This window comes from Chionomys nivalis, chromosome 9, assembly GCF_950005125.1.
Source record: "Chionomys nivalis chromosome 9, mChiNiv1.1, whole genome shotgun sequence".
In the NCBI taxonomy this organism is placed as follows: domain Eukaryota; kingdom Metazoa; phylum Chordata; class Mammalia; order Rodentia; family Cricetidae; genus Chionomys; species Chionomys nivalis.
The window spans coordinates 23630001-23650259 of record NC_080094.1 but is presented as its reverse complement, the minus strand read 5'-3'; the positions used below and the strand labels follow the sequence as shown (position 1 = coordinate 23650259).

Below are 20259 nucleotides of genomic sequence, written 5' to 3'. Positions count from 1 at the left end.
ATATATAGGCCTTGGGTTTCAAATGCTTCTTGAATAAAATGAGGCACCTGCTGTCATTTAACCTTTTCAGCTAAGGAAAGAGCCCAAGCTTGTAGTTGCGGAGTACTCAGGTTTCTGGGCCTGAACCTGACAACTACCACGCCCTGGAACCTCTCACCTGGAGGCCTCACACCTCCAGACCTGCACGTTCTCCCTCTGTTTAGGAAGACAGCGAATTTAACCTGCATGTGTTGAGTGCTTCCAGAGGCTGCTTCCATTACATTACACTCTGGGTAATGCCATGAGAACTCCGGTGATTTGTCCCAGAGTGCGCTCAGGTCGCTGATGTGGATTGACCACAGACTCCCAAGCGGGTCCTCTTCACCTCAAGACTCTCCTGTGAGCATCTCCTCTCAAGGTCATCCAGAACAATCTCTGAGATCAATGCTGAAGGCTCACTAAGTGTCAGGTGTTGATTTGTTTGCCACAACCCCTACCTGACCCATTGCACTTCATTTTATCACTGCATTTGAGTCTGCAACCAGTTGTGACCAGATGGCTGGCCACACTACAGTGGCCACATTTGTCCATTCTCAGGTTGACAGATATGTTTTCCAAGTCCAAGGCTCTCCAGGAACGCTTCCTGGGAAGCTTCCTCTGGGAATGGAGTGGGAAGAGTGATAGTCTCTACAGAAATCCAGGATCGAGAGTGATTGGCAGCCAGAGACTAGACTGGCTGAGCTAGGAAGTAGGAGGGGGCAGTATAGAGGATCCTTTGTTAGGCCAGGAGCTACAAAGCTGCCCCATCCCCACCATCTGGCTCCTGCTTCAGCCCAGTGATGCATGATGGGGAATATTGGGGGCGGGTGCTAGGGGCTACCCACCTGCTCTGCCTCCTGGGATAAGCCGATCCAAGACCTCCCAGACCCATCTGGTCAACACATCCCCAGGCCCTGACCACCCCTGGGACTACTTTAGACAGACTGAAATTGGCCGGGAGTGTGGCCAGCCTGTCAGGGTCACAGGTCACCGTTAATCTGCCAGAACAAGGGAAGACAGGCAGGTGGGCAGGCAGGCAGTGTGGGCAAAGCCCTAGGAGTTCCTGCTGTCTTCCTAGTGACCACAGAGGGAGGATTTCCCCTTCTGGGAGCCAGGGAGAAGGTTATTGGACTCCAGGGAAATTGCTCATTCTTGCACCTAGCTCTTCTAGTTCCAGATGGGAACCCTGGAAACTCTCCCTAAATATGCTCAGGGCATCACTGAAACAACACATGAGGCAGAGAAATGCTGGGGGAAATGTAAGTGCCCATCAACAGTAGCTGGGTTAATCTAAAGACTAACTTTAGGGTAACTGAACTTCTTGGACTGAGAACTGAGGTCCCCCTGTCAACCGACTCCTCTAGGATTCTCTTGCCTGGAAAGATAAAACTATAAGTCAACAGATCACCTCACTGTTTCTCTCAAAGAGCTCTTGCAAACCAATTTCTTTGGGCAAGCAGTTTGTTCAACTTTGCCAATACTTCTTTTACCAGCCAACCGTTTAATTTCAATCTTTCAGGAGCATCCTTTTGAAATTCTGACTTCCTAGACATGGGCTTGCTCTCAAATTCCACCTGGCCTCAGGCTTGCGACACCCAGCCTCTTGGTCCCATCCAGTGTCTAGTCCCACCTGTCCTATCGTCTGTGTCCACCCCCCACCGCCCCCACCCTCGGTCTGGTCCAACCTGCAGTCTACAGTTCCAGCACTAAGCTCCTCTCCAAGTTCCTTACCTACCTGAGCATGCGTGGAACCCTTCATCCTGTGGCTCAGTAGCTCAACATCAAACTAGTTTACATCTGAGTCATAGTGTCTCATGGTATGAAAAGCAACTTCACCAGGGACTCGGGGGGCATTCTGTACAATTGCCATGTGCTAGGAGGATATACGATTGCACCTGCCTTTCTCATTTCTTCCCTGGAAACAGTGGAAGTTTCCTCGCTCATTCCTAGGTCATATGGGAGATGAAAGAAATCTGCCCCCCGCCGGGCGGTGGTGGCGCACGCCTTTAATCCCAGCACTCGGGAGGCAGAGGCAGGTGGATCTCTGTGAGTTCGAGACCAGCCTGGTCTACAAAAGCTAGTTCCAGGACAGGCTCCAAAACCACAGAGAAACCCTGTCTCGAAAAAACTAAAAAAAAAAAAAAAAAAAAAAAAAAATGAAAAAAAAGAAATCTGCCCCCCAATTGGAAACAAGATCTATCTATCTATCTATCTATCTATCTATCTATCTATCTATCTATCTATCTATCTGATGGAGTTTTGTTCATTCATTTGTTTGTTTGAGACAGGGTGTTTCTACATAGCCCTGGCTGTCCTGGAACCCACTACGTAGATCAGGCTGGCCTTAAACTCACAGTGATCCACCTGCCTCTGCCTCTAAAGTTCTGGGATTAAAGGTGTGTGACATCACACCTGGCAAAAAGAAAATTTATGATTTTTTTTAAAAGAAGCACTTTTCACTGGACAGTGATTACAGGACACATGCCTATAATCCAGGACTTGGGAGGCAGGCAGATCTTTGTGAGTTCAAGGTCAGCCTGGTCTACAGAGTGAGTTCCATGACAGTCAGAGCAGAAACCCTGTCTTGAAAAATAAAATAAAATAATAAGAGCCACTTCTCAGATGTTTGCTAGCCCTAAACTATTATGTCACAAACCGAGTCTCAATTGCATTTCTGCCTTAAGAAAGACTGCCCAAGGTGGCTCAGCAGTCAAGAAGATGCACTGCTCTTGGAAAGGACCCAGGTTCTAGTACCAGTGCCCACATGTTGGATCAAAACTGTAGCTCTAGTTTCATGGGATCAGACACCTTCTCTGGGCTTCCATGGGCATCAGACACAGGCAGTACACATGCATACATTCAGACAAACACTTGTAAACAAAAACATAAGGAAAAAAAAGCCAGGAATGGTGGTATATACCTTTAATTCTGTCTATGATAGGGACCGGCAAGAGAATCAGGAATTTACGACCAACTTCAACTACATAGCAAATTCCAGGACAACCTGGATTGCAGGGGACTCATTTCATAAAAACAAAAAATAAGACAGGGATAGTGGCTTACATCTGTAATCCTAGACTGGGGAGGGGCCTGAAACAGGATGATTGCTGAGATGATAGCAAGGACGGGTTACACAACTTAAAAAACAGCAACAAAACTCACTAGATCTATAGCTATGGTGGGTTATACAACAAGATCCTGTTCAAAACAGCAACAAAACTCACTGGATCCTCTTCTTTTTTCTTTTCAGTGTTTTGAGACAGGGCTTCTCTGTGTAACAGCCCTAGCTGTCCTGGAACTAGCTCTTGTAGACCAGGTTGGTCTCAAACCCACAGAGTAGATCCTCTTTCTTTCTGAGAATTCTTTGGAGCATTTTGAGGCTCTTCAGAGACTCCCTCAAGAACCTGCACTCCAGTGGGTGCTCATCAGTACAGGGTTCACTGCTGATCCAACTCAGTGTTGTTTAGGTGGATGCTCTACCGGGCCCCACTCCTCCCATTCCAGACCCCAACCCTGAGAAAACTCAGCCAAGAATCAGCTCAAGACAACACCTACAGGGTATTTAAGACCTGACTGCTAGCATTTAAGAAAGGTTTTGATGTAAGACCTGGAGACACCAGCTGTCTCATCCACTAGTGGCATCCATGCATGGGCCTGAAACGTGTTTGCTTCAGCTGAAAAGTGACAGTGAGGGAGTACAATTTTAAAGACCACCAACCTCCAACTCCCAAGTCTGCGGGGCACATACCCCACTACATTGCCACTACTAGAAGACAAAAGTGGACAATTCAAGCCAAATAGGAAAACCATCTCTGGAATTAGTCTGTTACTCATTTAGGAAAGCAACATTTTTGTCAACCTCAAGAATAATTATTTTTGCCGGGCGGTGGTGGCGCACGCCTTTAATCCCAGCACTCGGGAGGCAGAGGCAGGCGAATCTCTGTGAGTTCGAGACCAGCCTGGTCTACAGAGCTAGTTCCAGGACAAGCTCCAAAGCCACAGAGAAACCCTGTCTCGAAAAACAAAAAAAAAAAAACAAAAAAAAATTATTATTTTTAAGAATGTAAATATGTACTGAATCTTATATGGCTTATGGTAATTTTTACATATTGCTAAGAATTATATAAATAATAAAAGATATCCCTGAATTACTGACCATCGGGGAAAAAAAAAAGACCTGATTGCTAGACTTGTCACGTGATTGTCCCTCCAACCCCAGACTACCTAGGAGTTGCTTTGCTCAGATTAAACCTGTCTTATTAATTCAGCCTGATCTGATTTATTGCACTGGTGGGGGAACCCAGTAACTGGGAATCCAATATTTATCAGGTGTATCAGTGAGCTACAGCACCCCTCATTCTCTTTTAAATTAATCTATTGAGACATGGTCTCAAGTAGTATAGGCCTTGTAGCCAAAGACGACTTTGAACTTCTGATCTTCCTTCCTTTATCTCCCAAGTATTAGAGTTACAGTGTGTACCCCCATAGTCAAGGAGGCTTAATTTGATTTTTATATGAGTGTGCATGTGTATGTGTGTGTGTGTGTGTGTGTGTTGGGTGTGCGTGCTCACAGCTACCCACAGAGGCCAGAAGGGGGTGTCAGATTGTCTGGAGCTGGAGTTGCAAGCATGTGAGCTGCTCAGAGCTGCCCATTATAGGGTTGAGAACCAAACTGGAAGAGCAACAGCGGCGCTCACGTAGTTTAGGCTGGCTTTGAACATGCTCTGTACAGCAAAAGTGGCCTAGGACTTCTTTTTTTTTTTTTTTTTTTTTTTTTAAGATTTATTATGTATACAGTGTTCTATCTGCATGTATGCCTACAGGCCAGAAGAGGGCACCAGATCTCACGATGGTGGTTGTGAGCCACCATATGGTTGCTGGGAATTGAATCCAGGTCCTCGAGATGAGCAGCTAGTGCTCTTAACTACTGAGTCATCTTTCCAGGCTCCCAGTTGTTAAATTTTTAAGTGTTTTTCAACAGCATGGAGAAATTAAAGCAGATGGCAAATAGACAGAAATAACCTATATATAGACGTGTGTGTGTGTGTGTGTGTGTGTGTGTGACAACTGCATTTCTTCCTGGCTCCTCTACTACAATGCAAAAAACTCCACTGGGGCAGAAACTTATTCTGGAATTTGTTTTGTTTTTTGAGACTGTGTCTCATGTAACTCACTAGGATGCAAGAAGGAAGACCTTGAGAAACCAATACTTTGGGGGTTCACAACCCCTCTTCTGAAGAAGGTAGCTACATAAGGGTAAACAAACTACTTTTTGTTTTAAAAGTATTTATTCTTTTACATGTATGAATGCTTGCTGCATGTATGCATGTGTACTACGAGTGTGTGAACCTGGTACCCGTGGAGGCCAGAAGGCACTGGATCCCCTGAAGCTGGAATTAGAGAGGGTTATGATTTGCCATGTGGGTGTTAGAAATTGAACCCAGGTCCTCTATAAGAACAAAAATGGCTCTCATTCTTTAAATTCCTTTTATTATTATTATTATGTTTTTTTTTTTTTTTTTTTTTTGGTTTTTCGAGACAGGGTTTCTCTGTGGCTTTGGAGCCTGTCCTGGAACTAGCTCTGTAGACCAGGCTGGTCTCGAACTCACAGAGATCCACCTGCCTCTGCCTCCCGAGTGCTGGGATTAAAGGTGTGCGCCACCATCGCCCGGCTTGTTGTTGTTGTTTTGAGAAAGAGTCTCACTATGTAACTATGGCTGTTCCAGAACTAGCTATGTAGAGCAGGCTGGCCTCGAACTCACAGAGATCCACCTGCCACTGGCATAGCTGTCTTAACTGTAATATAACAAAGCTTGTGATCATGAAGGGCCTCCACGTCCAGGTTAAACTTCTTTTTCTGTCTTTTTTTTTTTTAAATAATGTATTTATTTTTATGTGCATTGGTGTTTTGCCTGCATGTGTCTGTGTGAGGGTGTCAGATCTTGGAGTTACAGACAGTTGTGAGCTGTCATGTGAGTGCTAGGAATTGAACCCCGGGTCCTCTGGAAGAGCAGCCAGTGTGGTCTTAACTGCTGAGCCATCTCTCCAAGCCCTAAACTTCTTTTTTTTATATTCTGGTTGTGAGCCTAGCCTTTAACGGCTGAGCCATCTCTCCAGCCTTAAACTCCTTTTTCTTCAACAAAGTAACACATTAAAAAAAAATAAGCTGTGCCAGCCATGGGGTTTGTGGCCCCTCTGTGTCACAGCTCTCAGGTGTACACAGGAGCCTCAGACAGCAACTGGAACTTGTCCAAGTAAAGTTCTTACACTAAAGTTTGACCTTTACTTAACTCTCCCAGGGACAGAAAGGTCTGGGGGGGGCTCTTCAGTACAGATAAAGCTTTAGGAAGTATGAGGGTCTCAGGTGGACAAGAAACACTTTTTTTCTCCTCCACTTCAGTGATGCTGGGAAGTCCCTTAACCGTTCAGAGCCTGGGGCTTCTCCTTTGCAAAAGGGTAATAATAAAAGACCTTGGCTCCCAAAGCGATCATGAGGATTAACTGAGACAAGCCCTCAACTCCAGCCAGGAGGGCTCTGCATTACACGCGGGATTGCTATTGTTGATAATGATTATTATTACTATGACCAGCGGGACTTTGGGAGTTGCAAAAAGAAGGGCATATGCAAATCCTCCAGGGCAAAGTCTGTTACACTGGAGACCTTCTTAAAGGCTCCTAACCGCCCCTGTTTTACACCCTCATTCCCACCCCCACCCCCGCAGCCCCCACTCACATCCCGGGCCATTTCACTTAGACTTTTCCAGCATCCTTTATGCTTCTTAACAACCCTCCCCCCCCCAACACACACACACTCCCATTGCAAGATCTCGCCCCTCAAGCCTTAGCAGAGACCAGAGAAAGTGCCCACGGCAGCTGGCCAGGGTCCGGGGGAAGACCCGGCGCCAAGGGAGGCAGGTTCCGGCCAGACCCCTGCCCATTGTCTCAGTCCGCCAGCCCGCCAGCCAGCTGATGTCTTGGGTCGCCGACACCAGCTGGTTAGGCCCCACACCACCTCTAAAAGGCCTCCTCCCTGGATCCTCCCTGTCTCTCATCTAGCGAGTAGCCCAGAGAGAATCCTAGTGTGATTACAGGGTCTGGGCTTTTGTCCCTCAAATCAGTTGACTGATTTGCATTCTTCGCAATTTGCATAGCCCATTCTCTTGGGGAGGGCTTGGCTGATGTAGAGCCCTACCAGTCCTTTGGGTTTGTTTATTCCGGTAATTCGATTTTTTAACCTGGGCTAGTTTGGAACTCCCTATGCAACTCCTGCCTCTACCTCCAGCTATCTGTGATAACAGGGCAGGTGTGCTGTCCAAATCTTGGGCCACTAGGCACATTTGGCTATTTAAACTAAAGTTAAGTTTAGTACTTTGGAGCCTCAGCTATAGGCACCAAATGCACATAGAGTGCCTTATTTGCCTTTTTTTTTTTTTTTTTTTTTTATTCCAGGGTCTCAATGTAACCCAGGCTAGCTCCAGAGCTCCATCTCTAGCCTGGCAGCCACATATTAAATGCTCAATAGCCACATGTAAGGGCTGGGAGTGTAGCTGTGTATGTGCATAGTCCCTGAATTCCATTATCACTCACACACACACACACACACACACACACACTAGCAATCTCAGCACTTAGGCAGTGGCAAGAAGACTGTCACAGGTCTCACGTGTCGAGGCCAGAGTGCGTGTTTCCAGGTCATCCAGGACTACATCTGTCTAAAAATAAAAAGAAACCAAACCTATAGGGACTCTCATACTAAGCAGTATGGGTAAAAATTACCCATTTCAGAAAGTTCTGCTGGCTGAGACTGACTCAAACCTTTTAATTCAACTAATTTCTCTTTCTTGAATAGAGATCTTCCTTCTCCAGCCCTCCTCCCTACCCCCCCATCAAGGTAATGACCTTGGTGAGTAGGTGTTCTTTTGTTCTCCGCAAGGCAGGCTTGCACCTGGACAGAGGGTGGAGAACAGGTGTGGAGCCGTGCCCTGGAGCACCAATGGGGTGGGCTCAATTATTGTTCTTATAAAGCAAACAACTGCACCCAACTCTGTCTTTGGCCTCAGCTGGAGCCTCCAGTGCCCAGAGGTGAGTGAGGAAGGAAGGGTTTAGGGAACTGTGTACGAACCCTGTCGTCGCTCCCCCCCCTTCCCCGCCCCCCACTCACAGACAGTTTAAGGTCACCCCTCCCTCTGGGATGAGCGGTTTACAGCCCAGCTGACACCTGGGGAAGGTGTGCCAGATGGAATGCGCTGGGAGGAGAGGGGGTGGGGGAGGATTGGCAATCTGCCAAGGGCTGAGACCCAGCTGCGGCACAAGCTGTGGAAAGTAAGTGTGGGTCTCGTCTAGCCTATTTCAGGTTAGAGGCGCCCACATCCACTGTGGCCCCACCTCACCTCTGGAGAGAAGCAAGGGTCAGCAACCACAACAGTGATGTCTTTATAGCCGTGTGGCCATCTCTTGCCATCCGAAAGTGTATGTCTATGCCTAAACCCTGCTCCTGCTAATCCCCACTCAGCAGGTGGCTACTCCATCCTTCCGGATATTCAGGCTTCAAATCTTTTATTTTGTTTTGCTTGAGATAGGGTCTCACTATAATTTTGGCTAGCCTTAAACATACTGTAATCCTCCTGCCTCAGTCTTTTGAGTGCTGACTGGCCATTATGCCCAGCTACAATTCTGGTGTGTCCCACATAAATCCTTGGCAAACTCGGCTGCCTCCACCTTCAGAGTAGATCTGAAATTCACTTGCTTTTCAAATCTCAACAGCTCTACCCGGCTTTGAGCATTACTCTAGCAATATCCGGCCTTTGCCATCTCTAGTATGCCCTCTCCCATAGGAGAGATCTCAAACTATCTGGTGGCTGCAAAATTGACTTAGAACAAAGCTAAAGTCCTTATTAAGGTGCAACAGATCCCACACTATCTCTAGTTCCCTTCCAAGTCTCTGGCCCTTTACCAGTTTCCTTTGTGTTCTATGAATGGTCCTGCCTCAGGGCCTTCAGTTTCTACTACTCTCTCCAAACTTGGCATCTCTGTTATTATCATCTTTAGGTTTCAGTGTTATAAATGCCAGCTCCTTAGAAAAGAGTCTCTTAGCCTAGTGGTGGTGCACACCTTTAATCCCAGAACTCAGGAAGCAGAGGCAGGTGGATCTCTGAGTTCCAGACCAGCCTGGTTTACAGAGCAACTTCCAGGATAGTTAAGGCTAAACAGAGAAACCCTGTCTTGAAAAAAAAAGATGCCCTGTAGGGAAGGGATTTTGTCTAAGACTGTTGTTTTCCCAATGCTGAGGACAGTCTCTGGTGTTCAGTGACAGGCTGTGTGGAATGGTAATAGAGTGTTTGCCTAGCGTGCTCAAGGCTCTGGGATACCCTAGCATAGCAAATAATGGGGGTAGTTTGTGTAAATGAAAATTTTACCACGTAGGGAGATTTAAAAGATTTACATAAAAGTTTTACAAGGTGGTAGAGAATTATGGAATAATATTGGTCCTTGGAAAGTTAGAAACCTTGCAACCTTTTTTGTTTTGTTTTTTGAAACAGGCTTTCTTCGTGTAACCCAGGCTGGCCTGGAACTCACAGAGATCTGCCTGTCTCTGTCTTTCAAATGTTGGGATTGATTCCCTGCCCCTCATCTGGCAAGGCTAGCTACCTCTGACAGAATAAAAAAATTTCTCTCACTTTGAGCCCATTTTATAAGGCAAGCACCCTGGGAGATTCAGTTGTATAGATGAGGTCTGCTGCGACACCCTGTCCTGCATAAATGAGCCTTTTATACATTCTTTGAGGAGACTCTGACTTTCTGGGTCTTTCTCCTTTAAGAGCATCTGAGCCAGGCAGTGGTGGCGCATGCCTTTAATCCCAGCTCTCGGGAGGCAGAAACAGGTGAATCTCTGTGAGTTCAAGTCTAGTCTGGGACTAGAGAGCAAGCTCCAAAAAATACAGAGAAACCCTGTTTCGGGGAAAAAAAGAAATCTGAGTGTCTGACACATTTGTTTAGAAGGAAGGGGGTGTTGCATGTCTCTGTGTGTATATATGTGTGTGTTCGGGGTGTAAACCAGAGTCCTTTGGGCTGAACTGAAACTTTTTATGTTTTCTTTTGCCTCAGGCTCCAGAAACCATTCTTTGATCTCAAGCATGCAGCAGGGAAGCCTGTCCACCTTGCCCAGTGCCTCCTGGTCCTCTCAGTGTCATAGAGGCATGACCAAGGAAACGAAAAGCTCGTTAGGAGCTGGGAATGTACATTAGTTGGTAGAGAGCGTGTCTAGCACCAAGCCCTGGATTCCATCCCCAGCGTTGCAAAAACCATGGGACATGCCTGCCTGTAATCCCAGTTACTCTCAAGGAGGAGTAAGGAGGATGAATTCAAGGCCAGCCTGACCAACTTAATGAAAACCTGTTCTTGCTTGCTTCGAGGCAGAGTCCCATGTGGTATATATAGGCACCAAACTCAATAGTATCAGAGGATGACTTCGAACTCTTGATCTTCCTGCCTACACCCACATGTACCACCATACCTGGCAAACGCTTTTTCTTTTTGTGGTTTCAAGGATTAAACACAGGTTTTTGTGCTAAGCCAGCTTTCTACCACTAGATATTTCTGCAGCCTCGAATTTGTCTAATAGTCTGGGTTTTCTTTAGTTCTTCTAACCATTGGCAAATATAGGTTTTTTCAATCTTTATTATTATTATTATTATTAGTTTAGTCTCTCTACATAACCCTGGCAGACCTAGAATTCTCTATGTTGACTAGGCTGGCCTTAAATTCACAGATATCTGCCTGCCTCTGCCTAAAAAGTGATGGGCTTAAAGGGCAAAGATAACCACCCCTGGTCCAATCTTAATTATTGATGCTAATTTTCAGATCATATAATACACACAAGGATTATATTACAGAATGGCCAACAATGGGTGAAAGAGGCCACAGGGTTAAGAGGTGCCTTAGGAAAGGCATAAAGCAGGGAGCTGATAGATGCTAGTGGAGTTATTGTAGGTGCTTAGGTTAATATAACAACTAATGTTGCAATAGTTCCAGTATGGGGTGTTGAAGCTCTGGGGTGGTTCCAGATGCTAAACAGAGGGCAGTGGGGGAGTATTTCACATTTGTAATTCCAGTATTTGAGAGGCAGAGGCAAGCGCATTAAATTCTAGGCCAGCCTGCTGGATTATAGTTACTATCTGGCCAGACAGGGCTACACTGGTAGATTCTGTTTATTCAAATTATTCTTTTTTTTTTTTTTTTTTTGATTTTCGAGACAGGGTTTCTCCGTAGCTTTTTGGTTCCTGTCCTGGAACTAGCTCTTGTAGACCAGGCTGTATTCAATTTATTCTTATTTGATGTGCATTTGTGTTTTGCCTGCATATATGTCTGTGTGATGGTGTTGGATCCCTTGGAACTGGAGTTACAGACAGTTGTGAGCAACCACGTGGGTGCTGGGAATTGAACCCAGCTCCTCTGGAAGAACAATCAGTACTCTTAACCGCTGAGCCATCTCTTCAGCCCCGGTAGATTCTGACTTAAAGTATAAGACAGGTGGTAACGTGGTGGTGCGGTTGGTGAGTGAGTTCTAAGATTACTAGGTCTCCAGAAAAGATAACTTGAGTTGGCTTTGTCAAGCAGATCATATAAGCTAAAACCCCTGGAATACTGGAGACAGAATCAGGAAGTTATTGCTTGGGGATAGCTTGATGATGGGTAAAGTCTTAACCAAAGGAGCTCCCCCCCTCCCATTGTATGACCCAGGAAGGAGTTGCATCATTCCTTGGTCTGGTGTGTTTGATAAGTTTTGGGGTCTGGTTTCTCTGATATAGTTCCCATATACCTTTGGGTACATATGCTTCTGATTAAATTTGATAAAGCCTATCAAATTAAGTGGTAGATAAAACAGGACCATCCTGATCTCTATTTCTCATGTGGCATTGCAGCTTTGCAATACCAGCACTAACGTGGCTAAGGCAGTAGGATTAAAAATTTAAGCCTAGGGCTGGAGAGATGGTTCAGCGGTTAAAAGAGCACTATCTGCTCTTCCAGAGGACCTGGGTTCAATTCTAGCACCCACATGTGGCTCACAACTGTCTCTAACTCCAGTTCTAGAGGACCAAAACATCAATCCACATTAAATAAATTATTTTTTTAAAAAGTACAGTTTAAGCCTAGACTGAACTACAAAATTATTCTGAAACCAGCTCTCCAGACTAACGAAACTGTCTTAAAATGAAAAATGTTTTTAAGGTGATTCATTTTCTTCGTAATCTTCTTTTTGTTTTTCGAGACAGGGTTACTCTGTGTAACAGCTCTGGCTGTCCCAGAACTCACTTTGTAGATGAGGCTGGCCTCAAAGGCACAGAGATCCACCTGCTTCTGCCTTCCGAATGGTGGGATTATAGGCGTGCGCCACCACCGACCTTTTGGAGAAAGGGTTTGTTTTTCTGAAGAGTCGCTCTCACAGCAAATATTTCTGTGATAGATAGGCTTTGTGGAGTGTGAAGGAGTTGGGTGCAGTGGAACACACCTGTAATTCTTTAGGAGACTGAAACGGGGATGGCTGTGAATTCCCGATCCTGAGCCACATGGCAAGTAGTAAGCCAGCCAGAGCTATATGGGGAAACAATGATCAAACGTAATAATAATAATGACGAAAATCTGGACCTGATGGTATGTCTACTTCAGAACTTGGGAAGTAGAGCCTAGAGGATAAGGCACTCAAAGGCGTTCTCTTCCTAGGTTACACAGTAAGTGAGTTCTAGCCCAGTGCCAGGCATAGGAAATCCCGTTTCAGGACCAATCCACAAGCCAATCAACCAACCACCACTATCATAAATAAATACATAAGTAAATAAAGTGCCAGCAGTGTTTCAATAAGGAACATTACTTAGAAGAAGTTACTCCACGCGTCTTTAAGTGGTTTCTCTCACTGTCAGCTGGTCTGGCCTTGAGCTTATAACCCATTAGCGGAAGTTGCAGGGCCTGGGCAGATGGCAGGCAGCATTCACTCCTCTCTGCTGCCCATCTTTACTCTTCTTGCCACTGAAGACACTGCGGGGAGTGGGGGAAGGAAGAAGAAAAACATCCAGCTTGTGTGATCAGATCTGGAATCTCAGAATTTGGGAGGCTGACAAGGGACTTGTGAAGAGTTAGTTCCAGGCCAGTCTGGGAAACAGAGTGGTAATCTTACAAAACAAACAAACAAACAAACAAAAAACGACAAACAAACGAATGAACAAGCAATTTCCATTTCCTAGGTCTATCTAAACCTATAACTTTTTGTTTGTTTGAGACAGGGTTTCTCTGTGTATCCCTGGCTGTCCTGGAACTTGCTGTGTAGACCAGGCTGACCTCGAACTCAAACTGCCTGTTTCTGCCTCCTAATTGTTGGGATGGTGTGTGTGTGTGTGTGTGTGTGTGTGTGTGTGTTTGTACGTACCACTTTACCTGGCAAATGTCACTGCAGTTCACCCAGTTGGCCTTGAACTCACTCTATTGGTGAGAATAACCTTGAATCTCCTGCCTCCACTGCTCAAGTGCTGGCGGACAGCTGTGGGCCACCATGTCTGACCTTGTTTTATTGAGACAGGGTTCTCACTACGTGGCCCAGGCTGGTCTTGAATTGGCATTTCTTTTGCTTCAGTTTCTCAAGGGTTGGGATTACAGGTGTGTGCCCACCATGCCAGGCTGGCTTCATTTTTGGTATCTTCTTAAGTTTTTCTTTTATGTGCACTGGTGTGCTATTTTGCCTGTATATACGTCTGTGTGAGGGTGTGGGGTCTCTGGAACTAGAGCTACAGACTATGAGCTGCCATGTGGGTGCTGGAAATTGAACCTGGGTCCTCTGGAAGAGCAGCCAGTGCTCTTAATTGGTGAGTCATAGCTCTAGTCCTTTCATTTTAGTTGTAATTTCTGAATTATAATTTTTGAAACATTGAATAATTCCTGAAATATAATTTTGAGTCTTTGAGAGACAGGATGGCAGAGTGGCTCAAAGTAACATCCTACACTCAGAGTACTTTCTTTGTTTACTATGAGTTTGTTTGCTTGTTTTGATTTTCTTTCTTCTTTTTTTTTGATTTTTGAGATGCCTTTGAAGACTGGCTAGTAGTGCCTATTTTTAATCCCACTTGGGTGGCTGAGGAAGGCAGATTGGTGAGCATTCCATACCATCATGAACTACACGGTGTGTTCCAGGCCAGCTAGAGATACAAAACAGAACCTTTATTGGAAACAAAACAATTTATGAGGCCTGTTGGTGTTGCAATACAGCATTTGGGAGGCAGAGGCAGGTGTATGGCTTACGGGGATAGCCTGGTCTAGGTGAGTGAGTTCAAGCCGGTCAAACGTACGTACACTAAGATCTTGTTTCAACAAAGTGAAACAACAGCACTCGGGAGGCAGAGGCAGGCGGATCTTTGTGAGTTCGAGACCAGCCTGGTCTACAAGAGCTAGTTCCAGAACAGGCTCCAAAACCACAGAGAAACCCTGTCTCGAAAAAACCAAAAAAAAAAACAAAACAAAACAAAAAAAAACCAAAGTGAAACAAGTCAAGGGTGATGCTCGCCTTTGCCTTTAAATCCTAGCAGAGGCAGCGGACCTCTTGAGTTTGAGGCCAGCCTGGTCTACAGAGCAAATTCCAGGAGAGCTGGGGCTACATAGGGAAACCGTCGCGAAAAACCAAAAACAGACCAAAAAAAAAAAAATTACAACATATATATATATACACACACACATATATATACACATATATATCACATATATACAACATATATACACACATATATATGTGCCACTCTTCCCACAAACACACACAAAACCCCACTATACAGAAATCAATTATGACAGCTATTAGTTATATTAAACATTTAGATTCTTTTTTTTTTTTTTTTTTTTTTTTTTTTTTTTTTGAGACAGGGTTTCTCTGTGGTTTTGGAGCCTGTCCTGGAACTAGCTCTTGTAGACCACCAGGCTGGTCTCGAACTCACAGAGATCCGCCTGCCTCTGCCTCCCGAGTGCTGGGATTAAAGGCGTGCGCCACCACCGCCCGGCCAAACATTTAGATTCTTCTTTTTTTTTTTTTTGGTTTTTCGAGACAGGGTTTCTCTGTGGCTTTGGAGCCTGTCCTGGAACTAGTTCTGTAGAACCAGGCTGGTCTCGAACTCACAGAGATCCGCCTGCCTCTGCCTCCCGAGTGCTGGGATTAAAGGCGTGCGCCACCACCGCCCGGCAAACATTTAGATTCTTTTTTTTTTTTTTTTGGTTTTTCGAGACAGGGTTTCTCTGTGGTTTTTTGGAGCCTGTCCTGGAACTAGCTCTTGTAGACCAGGCTGGTCTCGAACTCACAGAGATCCGCCTGCCTCTGCCTCCCGAGTGCTGGGATTAAAGGCGTGCGCCACCACCGCCCGGCAAACATTTAGATTCTTATAGCCTAAAAGGGTTTGCTGCAAGATGGCTCAGCTGGCAAAGATGCTTGCTACAAGCCTGATGCATGAAGTTTGATCAGCTGGACCAATAGGGTGGAACGAGGGCATGCCCCCAACTTGTCCTCTGACAGTCACACGCACACCTTGGAATGCACGCGCCCAAACACATACACGCGCACAAATGCAATAAATCAATGTAAAAACAAACAAGCAAATAAAAGGGGGGAGAAGAACAACTTGTCACCCAATACAACCATAAAGGCATCTAGGCCTGCACCTGAAGACGCCCTCCCCCAAAGCCCCGCCCCAGGACTCCGCCCCCGCCCCTAAGTGGCCGCCCAGGCCACATCCGGAAGACTGGAGCTCGGAGAAGGGCGATTACGTGCCGGCCGCTCGCTGCGCGCGGGAGGCGGGTCTGAGGTGCAGGCCGCTCCAGGATAGGACGCAGCCTGGTGCGGAAGGGGCGGGCCGGGCCGGGAGGTGGTGCTTCGCGTGAGCGCCCTCGGGCCGGGCTTCCGCGTGCGTTGGTCCGGGCGCGGGAGTGCGCGGCGGGGGCGTGCCGGGGCCGTCCGGGGGCGGGGCGGCGCGCGGCCTAACGGCGGCGGCGGCGCTAGTGCGGGCGAGTTCGGCGGGTGCAGGTCCCGGCCTGCGCCTGCGGAGGACTCGGGCGGTGGGTCGAAGCGGGTGGCGCTCGCGGCAGGCTGCGCTCCGCGATGGTGGGCGTCCCCGGAGCAGCCGCCTTCCAGCGTAAGTGGAGCGGGAAGGCGGGCGGCTGAGGGGTGTGTGTGGAGGGGCCTGCTGCTCCACAGGCGCGAGGCTCCGCAGAGGCCCCCGGTGGGAGGCCCGCGCGGGGAAACTGAGGCCGGGAGTAGGGTGCTATATCCAAGGTCACGCGACTCTCCGGGCCTTCGCGGGCTCTCGGGACCACCCCGATGCTTCCTGCGGCGCGGCGGGGCGCGGGGCTCCGGGTGCTAGCGGGACTGTGCGGAGCGGCCTTGGATCTCAGGCCTGGCGGGCGCCCTGTGGACTGGCCGCGAGAGAAGTATTGTTTTGTTTTCGCGGCATCGGGGCCGAAAGTCCGGTCCGGGGAAACCGTAGGCACGCTGGATTTGGAGCGACGTGTGGTAGATGTTGGAAGACGCGGGGCTGGTGTTCCGGAGGGGCCTGTTGAGTGCAGGCTCTGGGGTCGGACAGCTTGGGTTCACATCCCGGCTTTCCCCGTGTACAGGGTATGACCTTGGCGATCCTGGAAGAGTCTCAGTTGCTCTGTCTGAAAAATGGGTTGTGAGGAACGTTCTCTGAATTGCTGTAGTTGGGTTTAGTGAGCCCAGTAGATCGCCCTCCACACACAGTTGCACATCACAGAAGTGTGATAAACCATTCTGTGTGCACCTCGGAAAAGTCTGAAATTAGAATTTAGTTGTGTATTTTTTTTAGATGTCTTTGCCTAGTCCTACAGAGTCACCCAGTTGTGTTTTTATTCTTACCCCCGTTTTGCCCTTTCATGTATCCGACGTTTTTCTAGAATTGTAAGATCCTTGCAGGAGGGATGGTATCGTTTAATAAGAACAATAAAAACTTAATTGTCATTAAAATAGCAGTAATAGTCAACATTACTTGAGCAGCAGGCGTATTGCATTCGATTCATTTAATATTTATTAAATCATCTCTTAAGTACAAAGTATCACTCTAGGCCGGGAGGATATGGCAACAAAGTAGATTCTGGATTTGAGTTTGAGAGGAGACTCACGTAAACTGTTCTGTGGATTTTCTTTTGTTGATGCTGAATGACAGACTAAAAAGAGGTTTTTGAGGCACTTTTGGGGCAGGTGGATCACTGAGTTTGATCTACACAGCCAGTACCAGGCCAGTCAGGGCTATATAGTGGGGCCCTGTCTCAAAAAAAAGTAAAAAAACCTAAGAAGTAAATGAAGACTAAAACGAGTTATTTGAGCATGTCCCTTGTGCAGAAGATAAAATGAGAGGTATTGCAAACTCTGTGCCCTACTCCCAGAGCCTCGTTCTTGAGCACTTAAAAGGGAGGTTTTTATACAGCCTCATTCTTGGGCGCTCATCCACATTGAACTGAAGAAATACAAGATAGATTGACCCGATAATCCCTTGGTAGTCCTGTACTGTTGCTGCTCATGATGGTATGGTGGAGGCAGACCAGGTAAACCTTAGGTCTGGCAAAGATCCCATTGTATTTGGAAAGTGGAACATCCTGTGTTTGTTTTGGTTTTTTGAAACAGGGTTTCACTGTAGCTTTTTTTTTTTTTTTTTTTTTTTTTTTGGTTTTTCGAGACAGGGTTTCTCTGTGGCTTTGGAGCCTCGAACTCAGAGAGCTACCTGCCTCTGCCTCCTGAGTGCTAGGATTAAAGGCGTGTGTCACCATCGCTCGGCTGAAACAACCTTTTATCTGAATTTAAATTTATTTACTTAGCAGTATTGGGAATTGGATTTAGGGCCTTATACTTTATGCTGTATACTGAATTGTATCCCCAGCCTTCTTTATTTTCAGATTGGATTTTACTAAGTTGCCCAGCCAACTTATAATTCTGTCTCAGTTTTACAGTAGCTAAGAATACAGGCAAGTGTCACTAGATCCAGCTGACCTAAGAAATTTCCATGTTGAGTATGGTGAAAGCCTATGTAATCCCAGCACTCACGAGGCTCAGGCAGGGAGATGTAAGATTGAGGTCAGCCCAAGCTATGTAGGGAGGCTGTCTGGAAAAACAACAAAAGCCAAGAAGTACCACTTTTTGGTGTGTTATATAACTAGGTTGCTTTCTTGTTTGTTTGTTTGTTTTTTTTTCTTTTTTCTCTTTTTGAGACAGGGCTTCTCTGTAACAGCCCTAGTTTTTCTGGAACTTGCTCTGTAGACCAGGCTGGCCTGGAACTCACAGAGATTTGCCTCCCTCTGTCTCCCCGAGTGCTGGGATCAAAGTTGTTGTGATACTATGCCTGGCATGACCTCCAACTCTTAATCTTGCCTTAAGTTCCTGAATACTGGGAATACAGATGTTCACTGTCATATCCTACTCTATTTTTACTTTAGTTCAGAATCATTTAATAAATTACGCTGGGTCTGGAGAGATGGCTCAGAGGTTAGGAGCACTGGCATCTCTTTCTGAGTTCAATTCCCAGCAACCACATGGTGGCTCACAACCATCTGCAATGAGATCTGGGGCCCTCTTGCCTGTAGTACAGGCATATGTGCAGGCAGAATGCTGTATATATAATAAATAAATTTTTTAAAAAATTACACTGAAATGCGTTTGTTTGAGTGCTTTCTTTCATTAAAATAGGATCTTACAATAACCATGGCCTAGGCCAGGCCTACCTCCTGCTCAACTTCTTCAGAGCTATGGCATTATAGGCATGTGTCCTTTCAGTGGCTCAGTGTTGACCATCTGCTGCTCCAGAAGCTTACCTTCAGTTTTCTCTCTCTCTCTCTCTCTCTCTCTCTCTCTCTCTCTCTCTCTCTCTCTCTCTCTTATTTTTTTGGTATTTCAAGACAGCATTTTTCTTTCCATCCTTGGCTGTTCTGAGACTAGGTCTTGTAGACCAGACTGGCCTTGAATTAAAAGAGATCTGCCTGCCTCTGCAGTCCGAGTGCTGGGATTAAAGGTGCATGCCACACACTCCCTTCAGCTGAAGGAACACAGGCTCTAGTGTACACTAGGTAATTTAATTGCTCTATTTTTATTTATTTATTTATTTATTTATTTATTTATTTATTTATTTATTTTGGTTTTCACGGCAGGGTTTCTCTGTGTTGCTTTGGAGCCTGTTCTGGAACTAGCTCTTGTAGACCAGGCTGGTCTCGAACTCAAAGAGATCTGCCTGCCTCTGCCTCCTGAGTGCTGGGATTAAAGGCGTGCGCCACCACCACCCGGCCCTGGCCAGTGTTTTTAACTATAATCCTGGGGAAAGAAAGTAGGAAAGAACTCAGTCAGGAGTCCCTAGGGAAATAACTATAGGTAACACTTCACCCTTTGGTGTTCATGCCATTGGGATGAATGGCTGTTTGCCTACAATGCATGAATATTTGTTTTACGCTTTATTTTTTTCCTGGCAGTGCTAGTCAAACAACAACAACAGCAGCCAGGGCCTCTTAATCCTGGTGCCATTGGGATGGAGATCATCATGAGATAGGGTTTCTCTGTGGCTTTGGAGCCTGTCCTGGAACTAGCTCAGTAGACCAGGCTGGTCTCGAACTCACAGAGATCCGCCTACCTCTGCCTCCTGAGTGCTGGGATTAAAGGCGTGCGCCACCATCGCCCAGCTTTTATAGTGGTTCTTACCCCTTCACTCATACACTTGAAAAAAAGTATACCAACCAGGTAGGCGGTGGCACAATGCCTTTAATTCCAGCACTTGAGAGACAGGGAAAGGCAGATACCTGTGGGTTCAAGGCCAGCTTGGTCAACTACCTGGTTTTAGGACAGCTAGAACTGTTAAACAGAGAAACCCTGTCTCAAAAAACAAACAAAAAAACAAAAAAAAAATCTGGGCGGTGGTGGTGCACGTCTTTAATCCCAGCACTCGGGAGGCAGAGGCAGGCGGATCTCTGTGAGTTCGAGACCAGCCTGGTCTACAAGAGCTAGTTCCAGAACAGGCTCCAAAGCAACACAGAGAAACCCTGCCGTGAAAACAAAAAACAAAACAACAACAACAAAAAAAATGGAATTTGCTTTGTAGACCAGGCTGGCATTCATTACTATAAAAAGATGTAAGGGTGTAAGAGTAAGACTTGTCCTCTTTGTTTTTTCGAGACAGGGTTTCTCTGTAGCTTTGGAGCCTGTCCTAGAACTAGCTCTTTTTTTTGTTT

General features: G+C 46.3%; 1 protein-coding gene and 1 pseudogene across 3 annotated transcripts in view; one reads left to right on the top strand and one right to left on the bottom strand.

Moving 5' to 3' along the window:
- The first annotated feature begins 16009 nt into the window (after positions 1-16009).
- Cbfa2t2 (CBFA2/RUNX1 partner transcriptional co-repressor 2) overlaps positions 16010-20259 on the top strand; it is a 98279-nt gene continuing 94029 nt past the window's right edge. For all 3 annotated transcript variants that reach the window (XM_057780618.1, XM_057780617.1, XM_057780616.1), the window contains exon 1: positions 16010-16172. In XM_057780618.1, coding sequence (XP_057636601.1) covers positions 16139-16172 — 34 coding nt within the window. In that variant the 5' untranslated portion in view covers positions 16010-16138. The remainder of the gene's footprint in view (positions 16173-20259) is intronic.
- Positions 16397-20259, bottom strand: part of LOC130881427 (protein FAM162A-like) — a 32331-nt pseudogene continuing 28468 nt past the window's right edge.